General features: G+C 43.3%; 1 protein-coding gene across 1 annotated transcript in view; it reads right to left on the reverse strand.

Moving 5' to 3' along the window:
• SLCO2B1 (solute carrier organic anion transporter family member 2B1) overlaps positions 1-20,380 on the reverse strand; it is a 379,804-nt gene that overhangs the window by 196,350 nt on the left and 163,074 nt on the right. Inside the window, exons 6-7 of the mRNA XM_069203800.1 lie at positions 9,237-9,335; positions 6,666-6,796 (exon numbers count right to left, since the gene is read on the reverse strand). Coding sequence (XP_069059901.1) covers positions 6,666-6,796; positions 9,237-9,335 — 230 coding nt within the window. The remainder of the gene's footprint in view (positions 1-6,665; positions 6,797-9,236; positions 9,336-20,380) is intronic.

The following is a 20,380-nucleotide window of genomic DNA, read 5'->3' on the forward strand; positions in this document are numbered from 1 at the left end:
TATGCAATGCCACTATAGTCACACAACACTACCACACATAAAAGAACCACACAGTGTTACAAAAATAAAGGTACCTTATTACAGTAACACAAATACTACAATGCTAAATAGGCAATCCCCCAACTGGAGGTAAGTAAACACACTATTATATACACATTAACAATCAGTAAAGCGCATTTACAGCAATACGCATTGGCAAAAGTATAGGTAAACAGCAAGGGCCCTAGGAGAGGGCCAAACCATCTGATAAAAAAATTGGAATGTGAAAGGCAGTCCCTCACCCAAGGAAGTGGAATCAGTAGATGGGAGCTGCAGGAACTAGGAACCCCAAGAGGTGAGTACCAGAGAGACCCCCAGCGACCAGGAGACCAGAGGTAAGTACCTGGTTTTCCCCAAAACCTACAGGGGGACTTTGAAAAAGGATTATGTAAGACCTAACCAAGACTGGAAGAATCCAAAGGTGGATCCTGCAGAAGAGGACCTGCAATGGAAGGGGACCAAGTCCAGTTCATGATGGAGTGTTCAGTTGTGGCAGGAGCCACTACCCACCCTTCTGTGGATGCAGGACCAGGTCGATGGTGGATGCAGAAGGTCAGCAGTGCAGCACAGGAGATGAAGAGAAGTCACAGAAGTGATGCAAGTGATGTCCCACGTCGGCGGTCGAGATGCACTTGGTTAGTGGTGCTGAGAAACCACAAACATGCCTTGGCAAATGCAAGAGACGTAGAAGAAGATTTGCTAGACTGAAGAGGACCAGCAAGGACCAGGGGACACGACCCAAGGAGGGGAGTCTACAGTGACCCTCAGCAGCTGAGAGAGTCACAAGAAGGAGAGGCAGCCCGCACAGGCAACCCATTGGCAGCAGGCACAGGAGTCGCGTTGAGGCCCACTCAGCACACCTGAAGAGGAGTCCCACGTTGCTGGAGCAGCAGGCAGGAGACTGTGCTTTGCAGGAAGGAGTGCTGGAGGCCGGGCTACACGGAGCCTGTTTCAACTGACACAAGGTAAGCTGAAGAGGAGCAAAGGGCTCTGGAAGGGATTTATCTTGAAAAGAGAGAGGAGATATAATTCTTGAGCGTAGTCAAATGAACTGTCTTGTGACAAAAGAATTAAGCTTTGAAAATGCATTTCTGTTTGATAGGTCTAATGTGTCAAAATGCTGTGAAATGTAGGTACAAATAAAGGGAAATGCGCCGCAGCATTGTGAATGATCTGTAACCTAAAGAGTGGATAGTGTGGCAGCCCCACATACAGTGTGTTACAATGGTCCAGTCTACTGTTAACCAATGCCTGGACCAACTGTTGCTTAATTGCTTTTGGAATCAGTACTAAAATTATTTTTAGAAGCTCCAAAATGGTGAAGCAAGCAGACATCAATTTCCAGATTTGAGCATCGAAAATGATACCAAGATTATGGACCAAGGAAGCTGGAGCAGGACATGGTCCTAAAAGAAAGAGCAGTATAGTCTGAGAAGAGCAAACCGAGAATGATAACTTAAGAAAGATCTAAACTAGTTCAAAACTCTGCCACCTAGCCCTGTAAGCTGGAATCGGTCCAGCAGAATGATATGGGAGGCAGGGTCAAAGGCCCCAGATAGATCTAAAAGGATGAGTGTCGCAGAGCCTCCCTCATCCATGGTCATGCAAATGTCGTAACTGGCTGTGATCAACACAGTTTCTGTGCTCAGAAATGATCCAAATCCAGATTGGAAAAAGTTGAGCAAATTATGCTTTTTTTAATGTCCTATGAATGGTGCACACTGACCCAACATTCAAGAATTTGCACCATTTTAGCCAGGAGGGAAATGAGGCAATAATTGGTCATGATGTCAGGATCCAATGTAAGCTTCTTCAGCAGAGGGACAACAAGGTATGTCTTAATGAAAGAAGGGCTGTGCCAGAGATTAGGGGTTGGTTGCAGATAGATGCAATTAATGGCATGTCAATATCTGCAATAAACCTAAGAATGTTAAATGGAATAGGATCTAAAGGGGATCCCGATTTAATAGTAAGCAGTATATTATGAATGGTTTCACAAGAAATGGGGTCAAAAGTAGATTACAAAGTAAGAGGTCTTACCCAGAGACCAAAGAAGGCACCGGAGAAGTAACTAGAGAAAGGGATCAAGAATAAGTGAAACCATTTTCTGAATGAAGACTGCTAGGTCTGAACACAGTTGTTGGTTAGGGAGTGTTTGAGGGTATGTGCCTCGGCAGAGGGCATTGAAGACCACAAAGAGTTCCTTAGTAGGAAAAAATGTGGAAATTAGTAGAAGTTGGTCCAAATAGTCAAAATCATTACTAAAGATCTGGCAAGACACTTCAGTGTTATGCCACTTCATTTCCCATACATTTCCCCAGAACGTTCACCAACCTTACAGATCACCAGTCATCGCTTCAATAGGTAGACTAGCATTCATCCCCTTACCAGGTAGCTCAACAATCATCACACTTTCAGGTAAATCATCAGTTATTACACTAAACCAGCCAGCTAGACAAACTGACTGCAGTCAGTGAATTACAGATCACCAGTCATCACTTCATAGGTAGACTAGCATTCATCCCCTTACCAGGTAGCTCAACAATCATCACACTTTCAAGTAAATCACCAGTCCTTACGCTAAACAAGCCAGCTAGACAAATTGACTGCAGTCAGTCAATTAGTGAATGATGTCAGACGTTATACCTGTAGTGCCAAGAGTCAGTGCACATCTGTGCAGTTGAGCAATCCCAGGCAATTTGGGTCTTGTTTAAGCTTGCCAGATGTCATGTAATTAATATAAAATAGTATGCACAGCGCCTTGCAGCCATTCATACATAACTCTTCAGCAACTGGTTTTGTTGTCAGTGTCATTCATGTTTTGGGCCTGGCACGAGGACATCGGGTGTTTGGTGTGTCAGGCTTTGTGAGTGATAGATTTTTACCTGTTCACAACTGTGTCCACGATAGGGATGAACGAGTCTGGAGAAGTAGTTAACCTCAACCAAAACATTATTGTATGTAGGGTCATACCACCAACATGTTGCGTACTATTGCTGACGTTCAGAAGAATGCCCCGGAGTATTGACTTGTCAAAGAAGGGAGTCAGGTTGCCCAAATGCTGTCCTATCAGAGCAGTGTACTCTGCATGGGACTCTGACTTCCCCAGCAGTTGGCGGGTGTTAACAGTCACTCGCCTACTACCCACTCATTCACAATCTTCTATATTTCATGGATGGCTGCAAAAGAAATTCATTCTATTTTGCCACTTGAAGTTTTCAAATGTCCACCATTTAATTTATAAACTATGTTCAACACAGGAGTTTGACAGTCCCAAGGTGGTTATCTCATTATTCCAACAACCGCAACCTACTTAAGGCGACACATCAAAGTATGGAAAAGGCAGTTAAGGCTGGAATATTCCCATGAGTAGCAGGGTCAAAACTGATTTTCATATGGCTGAGTCCAAACTGTGGTGGCATGGTGAGTGAAAGAACGATGGGTTTAGATGCTACCCTGAGTGATTGCAGAGGTTAGTCAAACAGCAAGCTTTTCTTCCATTACTGTGTCTCATATACAGCCCTAAGTGGCATGGGTATGCCAAGACATGGGTTCCCTGCTCACTGTGTCACTGAAACCAAGCTGTACCTAGCTGATGAGCCCATACCTAGGGCTCAACTGGTCCTGGGTTGCTAGTGTTCCGGTTCAGGGAAGACCTGGCCTGGCAGTTCGGGCTGGACTGTTTCCATGAGACGCAGGATTGAAACCGATTTGCACATGGCTAGGTCCAAACTGAGGTGGCACGGTGAGCAAAAGAACAATGGGTTGGGATGCTACCTCAAGCAATTGCCAGTGGTTAGATAAATTACAGGCGTCTTTTCATTACATTTTGTGTGTTACTTTTAGAAAGTTGTCATTTTCTTGTCCGAACCATTTGGTGCCTACAGCATGTTTCCTGGGTCACATGACCAGGTGAAGTTGGCAGTGGGCCTATGTGTATTTCTCCCAGACATCCACACAACAGAGAGACTGGGTGTTGGCAGGATGGGAGCTGAGCTTTAATGTAGAGTTGTGTATTTTGAATACTGGGATATCTCTGATTCCTGCATGTCAGGAGAATGCACGCGTTCCCACCAGAACAGGCCTCAGGAGGAGGGCAGCTGCCTGGAGTCAAGTAGGCACTAGCCACTACAGTGCAGAAGCCCCTCCAATTACAGAAGCTCTGCCCGGGGTGGTTGGGATTTTCATGATGTTTTGGCACAGATTGAAAGGGAACGGCCAAGGACTTGCAAGCTGCAACTATACTCTATGGACCATTTTATCAATGCAAAGAACAAACCGAAGCTCTGCTGATCTGCCATGCTGCTAAAGTTGCCTGTCCAATGAATCCAGCAACTGAAATACAACACAAAGAAGCATTCCTTCCAGCGCCTTGCTCTTTTCAATTACACAGACTACTCTGTTATGCAAAGCCCCGGAGCCTGTTTGGCCTGCATTATAGGCAGGGGAGGGCCTGAACAGTTAGTGATCTGAAACCTTCACACCCATCGCATCAGGATGGGCTCTGCACAATCATATAACCACTGACCTAGAGTTGCCAGGACTCGTGCCTGCGGGTTTCAAGACATGCACATTTTAAAGGACTGGCTAACCCCTGACCCTACAATGAAAGAGAAGAATATTTTTCAGGTTAATAACTCTGAATGCTACAGTTTTTCTCATTTGTTTGTTCTGCTGTTGAATGCTGTTATATTCTTCACAGGTTACCCCACTGGCTTTGACCTAGTCATCATTGACACAGCTACGCTATGCTAAACCATGGAGACATGTGGAGGAAGCATTTTGGTGCAGACCAAGTACACAATGTCCTGGTTAGTAGGGTACATGTACAATCTCGTTTTTTGGCATGGTTAGTTTGCCGCTGTGGCCTGTGAGAAGTTTGGGGAAAATATCTTACCTGGGGTGATCTGAATCTGGTGCTCAGGGTAAATATTTTTGTATCCATATAAAGGTCAGCACTTAATACCTTTGCAGGGGGCGTGGAGTTTTAGCCAATTAAAGAACAGAATAATCCTAGGTATCTCAAAACAACTGGGCCCAAGTCAGTGTTGTTTGCATATTTCAGAATATTCTCAGATTGGAGAACCTGCCTGCATTAGACACTCCCCCATGAACTTCTGCGGCCATACCACGTAGGCGCTGCTGAGTTGTGCGTCTTCCATAGACACAGCAGCCATCACCCTCAAAATTATACAAATGGTGGTCAAAGAAAGGCAGAAGCTCTGTAGCTTCTCTGAGCCACAAAAAAGCTCGAATTATCCATATGCAGCTCAATTGTAGCAGTTTCAGTTGAAGGCATTTAGAGGGAAAATGTTAGGGCCACTGGGATTATGCAACACTGCGACTGTAGCAGTTTCCTAGTTATGATAGATTTACTGCAACAGCCACATAATTCATAATTTGCATTTGCTGCATAATTTGGCAGACATTTTTCAAAGGTTAACTGTTCAGCGTTCAGTTGTTGATTGCTGGATTCACTCATAAAACTTGTGCTAATGAGATAAAACTTTTGCCCAGACAGCATTAATGGTCCTGAGAGAAGGTTTTGTCCGCAGCATGAAAAACACATCCTTACATTTTATACGCAGAGCAAATGGGCCTAAAATGATGCATGTTTCTTTGTCATTAAACATTTTGTTTTATTATTTGTCCAACTTCATGTTACTTCAAATACGCTCCTCCCAAGGCAGCAGCTTGAGATGGCACCCAGAGTGCAGGAGGATCACAAACGTATTCTTCTTTGCTAAGGTCTTGTGCCTTCAAGAAAGACGCCTACAGTTTGCGAATATTGTTCTACATAGCTCGTACACAATGGAGAGAGATGATCTAGTGGTCCATAGTGTGGACACAGAGCAAACCTTAAACCGAAGACCAGTTGTGGTAATCGGGCTATGGACACTGAAAGAGGAAGACTTTTTATTACATGAAGTGTGCAAATGTAGGCTTTGTTTCTTCTGAGTGCAACGCTGCTTAAGTTACACAATTTTTTTTACTTTTGGAGCTAGAAGGGGTGCTTTTACTAAAATTATATTACTGTGTTTGCCAAGAGATCTGGCTTTCCTACAGTGCACGCAGAGACCGCCAACACTACATGCACGAACAGAGAACAGACAACATGTAGTCATACATGTGAAGACAAGCGAATCCATAGGCACACAGAGACAGCATGTATACATTCAGGACGTAGGTAGCATTCAGGACATAGGTAGCTCATACAGATACACATGCACTGCATGTACTGTGCATATATCATGCTGTCTCTATTGCGTATGCAAAATGTTTTAGACTGAACCAAAATGTGATGGACGCTTCAAACGAGCGGGGGCTAAATGAGCCTGACCCCAAAAAGCAAAAAAGCAAAAAAGATGTTGACTGAAGGGGGCTGACCCAAAGGTTCCATTAATTTACATACAGTGAGAGATCGTAAAGAGAGAAAACGTTTGGGTACCTACAAAACCTGAATTTCCTAGTGGGATTGCAAATATCACAATTGGGAGCAAACAGATACAAAAAAGCATCATTGTATGTGCAATCTCTTGTACTTTGAAACCGACCCAAACAGGCTAAATATCACACAGAAGGTAAACTTTAGGTCCACTGCTTAAACTAAATGTACGAGTTCTTACCTCCTTTTGCATTGCTCTTGGAAAGAAGAAATAGGGGACAGCAGAAAGCCCCACGACACTGGCGGTCACAAGAAAGCCCATCCACCAGGCACCCACCCATCGAGGATCCTTGGGAGTGAGAATAACGTCAGCTAAAGTAAAAATGAATAAATGCATTTATTTATTAAATATACAGTACAGGAGAGTCTGCAAAACCTATTAATTATGCCTACGTTTCTTCCAGCCCACTACACCACCTAGAAGGACAATGTTGTTCACAATCTGTGCATGAAAACGTATTAGAAAAGGCATTTTATATTTGCAGTATTATCTTCAACTGTGAGAAAATGGTGCATGGTCTGAGCCCACAATAGAGAGCGATCCAGGAGATGGCCAGACAATGTGAATCTCTGTCAGAAGGAAGGGCAGGACCCTTCAAAGGTCCCCTATTTAGTACTCAGATCAGTGGTGTCTAACTCTAGTCTGGGAGGTCTGGATCCATGCAAGATTTTTATGATATTTATTTGAAAGAGATTTACATACAATGACGCTCAATAGAACTAATTTACATAGTCAATGGTCATCCTGAAAATTTGGCATAGATCAGGACCTCCTGACCCCAGGTTGGACACCAATGTCACAAATGTTGCTAATTTTGAGGAAACCAGTTGAAACATGCAACATTAGGCATCTGCCCCTTCCAATGAATGTGCGGGTGCAAGGTATGTGCAAGTACCTGCAGATTCACTGGTCGACCAGGAAACTGACAGATCTATTGTCTACAGCATGTCAATCCCTGGCTACAGATCACTTAACCCTGAGCAAGGCCTTTAAAGGGTTCATCCTGAGTACATCAGACAAAGCCTGTGTGTGCGGTTCTGCTCTTCTGCTGCTGTCAAGTAGAGAGCCAAAGTAATAAGATTCAGCAAGTGATGCATGATGGCTGCAACATGTTTTAGCAGCTGACTAAAAAAGGCCAGATATGGTGTTTGTATGGTTGCACATTGTCTAAAACATTTCTTGGTGAAAGTCAAGATGTGCCAAAAGGATGTGCAATCAAATCCCATCCATTAATGAAGATTGACACCAATAAATAGGGTGGCACAAGAATACTGAGAGCAGAATATTGAGCAACAAAATATCACAAGGTAAGGGCACAAAGGGAAGTATAGATTTATTATTCCTAACTCCACATCTAAGTACCATGATGATCGATATCTTGCCCTCGATATTCTATCCTGTCAATACTTTGGGGTTCCATATTTAGGAGGCACACCCTTAATAAATGGCGATTATTGATTTGCCTTTGTTAATTGATATGTTGCACAGTCTGCCTCATATTTTAGTTACGAAAGCAAACTTATGTTTCGGGTTCATGGCGATTTTTGGCAGTTTGAAAGAATATTTTTATTTTAACATTAACATATTCGGGGAACGTTGGGCCAGATGTATCAATGTTTTTTGCATTCGCAAACAGTGCGAATGCCCGTTTGCGAATGCAAAAAGCCATTTCAGAATGTATGAAAGACATTCTGAACGCAATTTTAAGGAATCGCTAAAATAGCGATTCCTTAAAATTACGACCCTGTTTAGAGAGTTGCAAATTGCGACTCTCTAAATAAGAAATCGCAAATAAGTATTCCTTATTTGCGATTTGTTAGCACATGTATGAAGCCATTCCTAAATGCGATTTGGGCATCTAGGAATCGCTATTTACCACCAGGTTGAACCTGGTGGTAACCATGTGCAAAATTTAAAAATGCATTTGAAATGCATTTTTAAATTGTACATGTAAAGCACACATGCCCTTTTGGCATGTGTGCACCTTACATGTCCTAAAAAATAATTTGGGGTGCAGCAGAGGGGGCCTTAGGCCCCCAGCACCCTGGGGTTTTGCATTTCCAAAATTGCGATTTCTGGTTAAGAAATCGCAATTTTGGAAATGCAAACAATTCGCAGATAAGGGTCAACAGTCCCATAGGTGCGAATGGGGCCGGTATCGCAATTTGCGATTCGGTAATAGCATTTGCGATTTTTAAGAAATCGCTATTACTGATTCGCAAATGTGATACATGGCATTTTGCGAGTCGGAAATAGCGATTTCTTAAAAATCACTATTTCCGAATCGCAAAAGGCCTTGATGATACATCTGGCCCGTTGTGTGGCTGGATAGCGCACTCTACTAAAATATCTACAACCCTACTTAAGAAAGAAACGTATTAATCAGTATACTTCAAGAATGCTGAAGCATTAGTGGTGTGTTTCTCTTCCCTAACCCTGTGGGGTGAGGTTAAAAACATACTTAATAATTACAAAGCGTCAATCACAGTTCCAGCGAATTTTATAAATGGAGAGAAGCCAAACATGCAAGATATAGAATGTGGAACCCACCCAAGAGCAAACACTTACGGTTCAAAAAGTTCAAAAAATACCTACCAGGTTTACAGAACGCCCTTGACACTCAAACTTTTTATTTTCTTTGGTGCTATAAAATTGTTCTGTATGCAAGGCGCACGCCATGTCTGTTTCAAAACAAGGATCCAGCAAAGTACTTTATAGAAAGTGAAAAGCCAGCACCCACAGCCAACCTACCTGCTGGGATTTTATCTATGTCCACATAATACCGCAGCATGGCGGATCCCAAAATGAAGGCGACCCCAGGGCCCATGAACGTCACAGCGTAGAGTATACCTGAAAAAGTAAAACGTTTGACTATTGTTTCAACAAACAATTTGAAAGTAGGTTATGCTTTGAGAACAAGTAGACAAGGGGACATGTTAGCAATATAATATCGATATTGAAGCATAAAGTAATGAACACAAGTCCCCCTGAAATTTGAATATGCGTAAAATAATGTATTGCATCTAGGATTGGCCAAGCCAATAAAGTGTGCATATGAGAGCTATTGGCTTTGGCAATGATTTGGCCATGCTGTACAGCAGCAGGCCTGCAGTGCAGAATGACCAAAAATATATATTTTTTAAAGGCAATGACATGGCCAGTGCTAATGTGCTTTAATAAAAAAAAAAAAAAAAAAAAGGGGGATTGGGTTCTAGGGCTAGGAAACAATGAGGGAGGAATGGCAGGAGAGAAGCATACAGGTGGGGGAAGGGGACACGCTGGAGACAGTGGGGCAGCAAGCGTGCAATGGTCGCTGGGGCAACAAGCTGACAAGGAAGGGTGAGCAGGAGGGGCTGTGGCAGCAAGATTACAATAGAGGGCAGGCGATGAGTTGGAGAAGCCCACGGACAACTGAGAGAGGGATCAGGGGTTGGAGTAGCAGCTAAAACTGAGGATGAAAGGGGATGGAGAAGCAAGCTGACAATGAAAGGTGTGGAGGAGGGGATGGGAAAGGAAGCAGAAAACAGACAGTGGGCAGATGGGGATGGGGAAGCAAAGTGACAATAGAGGGTCAGCAGGAGGGTTTGGGTAAGCGAAAGGACAACAGAGGGTGGGTGAGGGGTCAGGGAAGCAAGCTGACAAGGGTGGGCGGAGTGCATTGGGAAACACAAACGGACAATGGATGGTGGGCGGGCGGAGGGAGCAAACAGACAAGGGGCTGGTGCGGAATCAAGAATGGCAAGGGTAAATGGACAGAGAGGAAGCAAGAACAGCAACTGAGGGAGGGTGAGAAAGAGTAACACGGAAGAAGCAGAAGTACATAAGGGAGACAGCTTTAAAACACACGCTCATATAGAGTGCTTAAAGAAAGAAAAACATTGCGCTTGTGTAGAGTGCTCAAACAAAAAGAAAAAAAAGTAGTGCATGAAAAATAAGTAGTGGAGTGACACAAGTAATGAGCCATGCACCATGGAAGGGACAAACACATGAATGGGAAGGAAAGCTGTGGAAAATGGTGAATAAGAAGCAAGCAAATAAGAGTGACAATGAAGCCAACCAACAGTAAGCAGTGGGCGGGCTCTAAGCCCAATGTCATTTAACAAATGTCTTGTGACAGCGCAGGGGCTGAGTCCTAAAAGCGACTTCAGTAATGGATTTACTGAAGCAACTAACAGTGCTCTTTTCTCTCACTCTAGTGACTGAGAGCAGAAATGTTCTAAAATTATAAACCGTAGTCACTCTCTGACCTGCCTTACATTTATTTTCAGTCATTTTGTTGTGGGGTTACAGCTGCTGCAAAGCGCTGCTGGAGCACTTACTAGTGCCCTTTGTTTTCAGTTGTGGTCAGTTGCTTTCCTTTTTTTTTGCGTCTCTGACTTCATGTTTTTCTCTCTCTTGCTCCATGAAGCTTTGTTTACCACTTTAAACGTTTTAATTTTGTTATTTATTCATTTTATGAGTATCTGGCAACTACAAGGTTGTGCCAGGGCGCTCACTTACTTTTTGTAAGTGTGGCCAATGTTTTCCTTTTTTTTCCTTTTACTTTAACAGCCTAACATAGGCACCTATCGTGTTACATCAGTAAATTAAGAACGGTCTCTATACATCCCTATTCATGCGCATGCATCAGTAGTCATCTTGGAACTAGTTTCTTTTAAATAAGACCCATTGCGAAACTGTCAGCCCTGGAAGTGCATGCGCCATGACACATGCGAATAATAAAAACATTGGCAGAGCCCATAGTACTGCCTTTTAGACCTGAGACCTGTTGACTTTACAAGTGCTTGTTGTCTTTGTCTTTATTTTCCTTAGCCTTCTCTTCCCCTTATTTTGTGCCTTTCTCACTCTTGTTCCTAGTCAAAGGCTGATGTTGAAAAATGAACCCCAGTCCTCCGAAAAAAGTGCCTGTGCCCACCTCCTGCACAAATTAAGCCCCGCCCTTACTAGCAATGTGTAAAGTATGATTGTTACCTTGTGCTTGCATGTGCATGGTGCTCACAGTGATTAGAACCTTTTGTACACCTGGCAAGAATGGTGCACTTTTCATATCTTTCTGCCCCACATTTCCATCATCCACATAGATTTACATTAGGCGCCTAGAGCGGTGCTAGGATGGTAACCGTGATGCGTCTGCTCTGAACCGAGATTACATGGCCAAGCTGTCCCGATCTGCCCTTGTACTCAGTTTTGTGCCGAAACATTTCACCTTGAATGCGAACATGCGGATAGAATGTGGTCTTATTTTTAAGAAATTAATTTCAGCTGTTCTTCCAGTAACCACCACCACGTGTCTGATCTGCTGCTGCGGAACAACTTCCTGAAGCAAGGGATGGAGATGGGGTTCCAGCCGGTTTGAACTTCCCCTTTACAGACTGCATGACCAGTGCACGTGCAGTAAGTGCTCTGAGCACGTTCCTGCAAGCGATAATGCTCCGGAGGGGTGTTTCTTGTCAGACCCATAAGGTACAATAAACTACAACTGGAATGTTCAAGGGACCTTCGAAAGGTCCCGATTGCTGGTTAGTGGTTTCAAACCGTATCTGGAATCCTCTGTTGATGTGGCTGTTTGAGAAATATTAACATGGATGGAGATGAAATCAACACTGAGAAATGTTTTGTGCCGCAGGGGCTGAGAGTGCGCAAAAGGCTCCGCAAAGTGCAGTAAAATCTACTTGATTAATACAATTGTGTGGAATGTAGTTGTTGAGAAGGCGCGGTATATATTTGAATTTTACAGGCCCTGTAAAGATGCCTGCAGCACTTATGGCTTTTTAGCCAATTTTAGGGCAAATTGTGTAAAACATTTTCTATTTCACACTCTTCTTAGAGAAAGTGAATCATCAACATCCTTGTAGAGGGTCAGATTTTTTTGCACAAAGTGAAATATTTCATGTGTAGTCTAAATTGAATTATTTGGCATGATCTCTACGGATCTTGGGGAGGAAAGGAGTATCTTTCCCAGAATATATTCGGACGTTTTCGTTTCACTTTCTTGATGCAACTCTCCATGGATATTTACCTCCCACCACTTTCGAATTTCACCAGTTATCACTGATTTTCATGAGTATTTTATGTCGATCTTCTTGGAAAGGGCAAGGTGGAACAAATGCTACACACACCTCACAATGTCATGCCATAGAAAGAAGGGGTAAGCCGACTTTACAGATTCCTACATCAGTGCTACTACTGATCACGCTACAGAGACATTACAGGATGAGGACAGGAGGCATGACACACCAACCTCACTGGCTCAGGCCTCAGATAAAGAAGTGTTAATATTTGCAAATGTTTCATCTGAACTTCTTCCCTCTGCACCAAGGAAACAACATCAGTAAGAAGTGTCATTATCTCAGCCTGAATTATTAGCTGTGGATACATTTGGAAAATGCTGCCCTTTACCTCCAAGCATCCACTTTTGCTTCCAAATACAAAACGTACAAATGGCTATACGAATTCAATTCCCTTTAAGGCATATCAAGTAAGTTTAATGAAAAGTACGTTTTTTTCTCCAAAATACAAGCATTTGTTTCAGCACGTTCGGATTTTGACATTTGGACCTGGGGCATCAGAATACCATTTTCATCAATTGCACACACATTACTGCCACGCATGGACGATTCTGGTTTGCATGCTAAAGCATCACTATCTCATGCTGTGGATGCCTATTATACACCAACAATGGGTGCCCATGATTATGCCAGTATGTCATGGGTGGATACCCTTATTCTGGGGTAACCACTGTACCAGAGAAGAGCTACATCATATCAGCAATGGCCATAATATCTAAACATTTGGTTTGACAAACCCAATATGCCCCATCCAAAAGCTATCACCACTGGCTTAGTCTCATTGAACCTACATCAGATTGTACACAATCCCACACACATCGCTGGACACATCCTAGATGTCATTTTTGCTAAGCCTGAACTAGTTACCGTTCATAGCATCACGCCAATCACATGGTCAGACCACCATTTGATAACTTTCCGACATAAAACTCCACAAATCAACACACCCCACAACTACTTACATACATGCACCTATCGACCATGGAGCAAACTCAATTTTGATGACTTAGAAACACAACTAACAGCCAACACAGATCTAGATACAATTAATTCTGTTCCAAAACTTTATGAGTGGCTACAGGGAGCTTTTGATATCCTAATACCACTCAGAAAAACTAAACAGGACAAAAGAAAACCAACACCTTGGAGAAACACGGAACTTAAAAAGATAAAGCAACAAATCAGAAAGTTGCAGCGGCCCTGGCTCAAAACAAACAACAGTCAAGACAAACTGCAGCTACACAAACTTAACAGAATATACAAATCATCAATCAAAAAAGCTAAAAAAGGGACTACTCAGACGGAATTCAAAATGCTAAATCTACAACCAAGGAATTTTATAAAATTCTCAATGAATTTCGAAAACCTACATGCATGGAAGGAAGTCATCCCAGTACTCAAGATTTCACAAACAAATTAGCAACTCATTACACAACCAAGGCAGACACATTGGACTCCTATTTAAAACAGAAGAAAACCATCAGCACCAACCCCTTTCCTAAAATACCCTCTAAGAATAAACCAACCCAGCCTCAACAGTCCTTCCAAAAAATATCCCAAGGTGAATTTATGGATTTGGTCAAAGCAAGCAGGCCTTCAGGTTGCCCTTCTGACCCTTGTCCACCACAAATCTTCAAGAACATTCTTTTATCTACTTTGCTGCCACACCTGTAAGAATCATCAACAACTCTTTAACTACAGGAACTTCTCCTGTAGACCTGAAAAAGGCATACATATGACCGTTATTAAAGAAAACAAACCTAGACCCGCAGGACCCCAACAACTACAGACCAATCACAAATGGACCTTTCCTGGGCAAACTGATAGAAAGAGCAGCATTCGCCCAGATGTCACAATTCATTGAAGACACTTCTATACTTTCAGACTTCCAAACTGGATTCCGCCCATAGCAATCTGGGATGATCTTAAAAACACAGTCGACCGCAATGGAGTTGCTGCACTACTTCTCTTGGACCTCTCGGCTGCCTTTGTTACGGTTGACCATGACACCCTAACTCAAAGACTCCACAAAGCCGGCATACAAGGGACTGCTCTCGACTGGATTACTTCCTATCTTCAAAAAAGATCAGATATCATCCACTCGCCCCCCTTCTCGTCCAAACCCTACCTCACAAAAGCAGGGGTCCCCCAAGGATCAATCATCTCACCTTTGCTTTTCAACATCTACATGATATCATTACCAGAACTAATCAATGATTTTCATCTCACATGCTACAACTATGCAGCTGACACACAAATACTACTTAAATTAGAATCCCCCAAAAACATTGAAAGCTCAGAAATCTTCAGTTGCCTCAGCGCCGTTGATCAGTGGATGATCTGAAGCCATCTCAAACTGAATACCTCCAAAACAGAAATACTCATATGTGGTGACTGGAAAAGTTATGACCCTCTGTGCGTCTGGCCTGACGATCTAGGACCACCTCCACAATTATCCAAGGAAGTTAAAAACCTTGGAATCACCATGGACTCCAAGTTAACTATGAATGCCCAAGTGGACAAATTAGCACGAACAAGCTTCATCACCTTGAAGACTCTACGACGCATCTTCCCCCACCTCGGATTTCCACACAAGGTGCAAGCTACTATCTCGCTTGTACTATCCAAACTGGATTATGCCAATGGCCTCTACCATGGATCATCTCTATCTATTATGAAAAAACTACAACGTATTCAGAACTCCGCAGCCAGGCTTCTATTACATGTAAAGCCGCAAGCCCACATCTTCCCTGACTTGAGAGCACTACACTGGTTACCCGTTGCCAAAAGATGCACTTTCAAGCTGCTTTGTATCACCCACAAAGCTATACATGGAACAGGACCTCCGCTCAAGATTGGCCCCCCACCTTAGAACACCACCATACAAGAAAAAGACTATAGGTGGTACATCCTTCTCCGTTCAAGCAGCCAAACTATGGCATTTATTACCCCCAACTATAAGAGCCACAGATAACTTTCTTATCTTCAGAAAACTACTCAAGAGTTGGCTCTTTCCTTCATAACCACCATATTCAAACAACTAAGGACTGCATATGCCTATGTTGATAAATATTTTTTCTGATTATGTGTATATTTCTAGTTATGTTTCTTTAGAAAATATGTATTGCTACTATGTCATAACAATAAAATATACACACACTCTTTAAACCTGTTTAACTGAATATATTTACCAATGGTTCTAAATATGTATTGTATGTACATATATGTGTGCATATGTGTGTGTATTCATGTGTGTATGTATGTGTGTGTGTGTATATATATATATATATATATATATGTGTGTACGTTGTTCTGTGCTTGGCATGTTCGTGGGTCATTGCATGGCTCCTGGGTGGGTTGTTATACTAGATATCTATGAATCCCTGCTCTCATCTTATATCACACTTATCTACCCATCATCATATATCATGTCTCTATCAATCTATCCTCCATTCCCACTCGGACTCATCCCAAATCCATTTTACTACTTTCATCTCCTAAATAACTCTGTCTAAGCTCTTCCCTCCGCTTCCACATCTAACTCACCAAACCTCACTTTACTACCATGACCTCCCAAACAACCCTACTAAATTTGCCCTCATTTATCTCACACTGCTACTATGATCTCCCTAACTCCTTCCACAGACTCTTCCCTCCTCCATCCCCCTTTACTCATCCCAAGCCTAAATCCTATTACCATATACTCCCAATTAACACTTCTGGATTCTTTCCTCCTCCACCCCTCCATTACTCCAGTAACTCTAACTAACAAACTCTCATATCCACAACTCATAATAATACTAAAACTGTACTCATATTTCCCGATACTAAATCATCAATAATTCTTGTTGGGTTCCGGAGTAGCGTGCTACTCGCCTAAAAGCGCTTCAATGCCTCGTCAGGGGTAGTAAGCGCTATATAAATACTATTACAATACAATACAATACAATACAATAATATGTCAAGGAGGCCCTCATTATAGCAGGGGTGGATACTATCATGCCATGGATGCTGTAAGTATCCCAGAAAAGATCACCATCAAGCAAAGGGTGGGCACCACTATGTATGCTAAAGATGCCTACAAAATGTCTTGTACAGCCACCGGTATGCCAGGAAAAGGCTCTGTATTGGCATAATTTCACTGATGACCACATGGCTAATGATTAAGTACAAAAAAGTTACCTCGAACCTCCCCCAGTGTGTGGGGCCCCAGACCCCTGGACCAGGGGAGCCCTCTTAGCTGTCTGCTGTATCAGGACACTGGCTTGCTAGGCTGTAAATCTAATCCATATGAAATGCTAGCACCACAACTCTCAAAAGTGAAAATAAAGGACTTGACAATCTGTAGCAGTTTAGAATGATTGACTTTGACCTGACCTTCTGTAAGTTTCTATTCAGGTCTACCACAGAAGCGAAAGCAGCAAAAGAGTGGCAGATGGGTGTAGTGAGAGTGCGGGTGGATCTCACCCCTGAAGCCATATGTATAGCACCTTCAAAGGGACTCAGAGTATCCTTGCAGGGATAGAAGCCCCAGAGGTGAGAAGTACCTTCAAAGGGGCTGAGCACCACAGGAAGCGATGCCTCCCCCTAATCCCTACAGCACCCCAGGGGGAGAGGACACCACTAGAAGGACAAAGCACCTAAGGAGGCCAAGAGCACCGCTAATACACAGAGCACTCCGGGGAAGTGATGATCACTTCAAGAGGTACAGAGCACCCCAGGAGGTGATGGTCACTTCAAGAGGCACAGAGCACCCAAGGAGGTGATGGTCACTTCAAGAGGTAGAGAACATCCCAGAAGGGGATGATCGCTTCAAGAGGTACAGAGCACCCCAGGAGGTGATGATCACATCTTTCAAGAGGTACAGAGCACCCGAGGAGGTGATGGTCACTTCAAGAGGTACAGAACATCCCAGGGGTGATGATCGCTTCAAGAGGCACAGAGAACCCCAGGAGATGATGATCACATCTTTCAAGAGGTACAGAGCACCCGAGGAGGTGATGGTCACTTCAAGAGGTACAGAACATCCCAGAAGGTGATGATCGCTTCAAGAGGTACAGAGCACCCCAGGAGGTGATGATTAGAACTTTTAAGAGGTACAGAGCAGAGCACCCCAGGATGTGATAGTCACTTCAATAGGTACAGAACATCCCAGGAGGTGATGATCACTTCAAGAGGCACAGAGCACCACAGGATGTGAAGAGCACCCTTAGCTAAGGAGCAGCCCTCAAGGCACACAGTGGATCATAGAGAGGACCCTCAAGAGTACAGTATACCATGAGAATAGATGTCCACCCATAGTGGCTCAGAGCATCTTTGAAAGGCTCTGGAGATGTAGAGAACCCCAGGGAGCATTGGGCACACATGGAGAAGAGAAGCATCCTTATAGTCAGGAGGACCCAAAGTGGAAAGTAGTACCTCTGGGGGCTCAGGGGAATCAATGGTCAGCAAGTGTCACAAGAAGAGGGGTACGTGGCAGAAATGAGCTAGAAGTAACTGCATTTCTGTTGGGATTATTATAAAAGCTAGATTTCCCCTTGGATTTCTAAAGGTTTCACCACATTAACATTGTTTTACTTAAAATTAATGCATGAGTTTACGAGCTTGCCTGTTGATGTTCTGTCCCTCTGCACTCGCACAATGTGTTTCCTGGTGCTGAATGTGTCCATGAGGTGATTAATCAACTATATGGGGATTTTATTAAATGTCAGTGGTATAGGAGTTGAGGGACACCTCTGAGTACTTCAGAGGATGATGCCCTTAGGCTCTACTACCCTAGTGCCAGTGGAGTTAGGGTCCTCTTATGGCATACAGTCTTGTCTGAGTACATCCCAGCTCCTATATGGCAAATCACTCTGTTTCATTCTCTTTTGTTCTAGCTGTAGGTCGCACTCTGGGTTCAGACTAGCATCACTGCGTCCCCACAATCTTGAGTCCCACTGCACACAATGCAGACCCTGTGTTTACACAAACTGCATGGTTGGTAATAGTGCCAATCACCAGGCAGTTTCTGCATGGTGAACAGGCGTATTGTAGTCTATATCCACACTGTCATTTATCCTATGAGTGTGAATATTGAGCATGCCACTGATTGGTCACCAGCAGTTGCTCACAGGCCCGGTGGCTTTTCACTAATAATCTCCTTGCGTGCCAGGCTTTAATGAGTTTCCATGACAAATAAACATAGGCAAATGCATGCATTGTACTGCAGTCACCTAATCTCATGGCCTTAATGCATTACAGAAAGGACCATATATGGCATCCTACCTGCATTCTCATTCTTATAAAAGTGGCCAAGCTCATGCAAACAGACAATCGAGACCAGAACAGGCAGCTACCACTTGAGGAGACCATGTTAGTACATCCAACGAAAAAGCTCTAAAGTACTCAAGGAGTCATTACCTTGAGAAGACCCAAGAAAGAAAGTGTGACCACTGAGCCCCTGTTTTCTTTGGCTTAGCAACAAAAGGGTGAAAATGGTGCAGTTGAAACTTACTTGTAGATATGTCCGTGAGAAATAATTGTCCTTTACATTCAGCAGTCCCTTATGCAAAAGGCAGACTGCAACTTCAAACTGGGGGTTAAAGTGTACAATAATAGCAAAACTGGAGGGGCAAAGGCCCTCGAGGTCATATGCGGTCTGCAGCCACTGTGCTACTACACTTCTCCTCTGGCATCATAATTATACATTGGGGAAGTAGGCAAAATGATGGCTGTCACTGCCACAGGACTTCTACAATGCCAGCACTGACATGGGACATAAACATTGATTCCACAACGCCAACACTGATATGGGATATAAACAATGAATCTACAATGCCAACACTGATATGGGATATACACCCAACAAAGCGCAGCAGGCACTTCTGCTCAGAGGAGGAAGTGGTCACGTTTGGCAATCAAATGGTGGTGGAAAATCATATTTTCATGCAAGTGAGATTCAAGGGACAGAAGCCAAATATGAAGTGAACCATTCAAAAATGTTTGCAGATTTCTTTGTCTCCGAAAGAGCCTGGGCTACAAGCAACAGTACAAGTTGGCACACACATGTATACTCAGTCTTTCTCATCGGAGCACTTCTTTATAGGTCTTCCTTAATTGCTGTTTGCTTTCCCATCTTCGAACACAAATGGGGATTAGTGACTCCCAGAGGTCTAAACACCTTCACCCTCAATTACCACCCACCAGTACAGCCTCAAGCAGACTTGAGCTGTTATCCTACCTTTTGACTTCTTTTGCCGTCTTCACTTCTGTACAATACACATCTCACAAGCAGTATAGAAGGATCTTCCAAGATGCAAGTGCCTTCGCTCCTGAGGAGCTACCCCTACTTTATGCTCTGATACACCTCTGTGTAGTTCCAACAGATGCATTCCACGCATAAGGTGGAACAACGTACACCTTTCTCAGGCACAGAAGATATTTCCAGCTAAGTTTCAAGAGCTGTGCATGTTTGAAGTGACTGTTGTGTGTGTGCAAGTTGTTGATTGGCAGAATGAGATCTGCATACAAACTCAAAATCTGCTTTATTTTGACTTATGTTTCTAGTCAATGCTGTACTAAAATAACAGTAATGAATGTAAACACCTGTAGGCCAGAGCCTCTTATTCAGATAACCAGGACTCTTGTTAAACAATAGTTACTGTCACTTCAACTCATGGAGATGATGTGCTCTAGAACTGATAGTGATTCAGAAGAACTGAACACCTGCTCATGAACACATGAAACTGTCAGCGAGGATAGGTAGCATCCTGGTGTGTCTCGTACCAAATCCCCTTCCTCACCATAGATATGCTGGTCTTCCTGGATGCTGTTACTAATTTATTC

This window comes from Pleurodeles waltl, chromosome 8 (genome assembly GCF_031143425.1).
Source record: "Pleurodeles waltl isolate 20211129_DDA chromosome 8, aPleWal1.hap1.20221129, whole genome shotgun sequence".
In the NCBI taxonomy this organism is placed as follows: Eukaryota; Metazoa; Chordata; class Amphibia; order Caudata; family Salamandridae; genus Pleurodeles; species Pleurodeles waltl.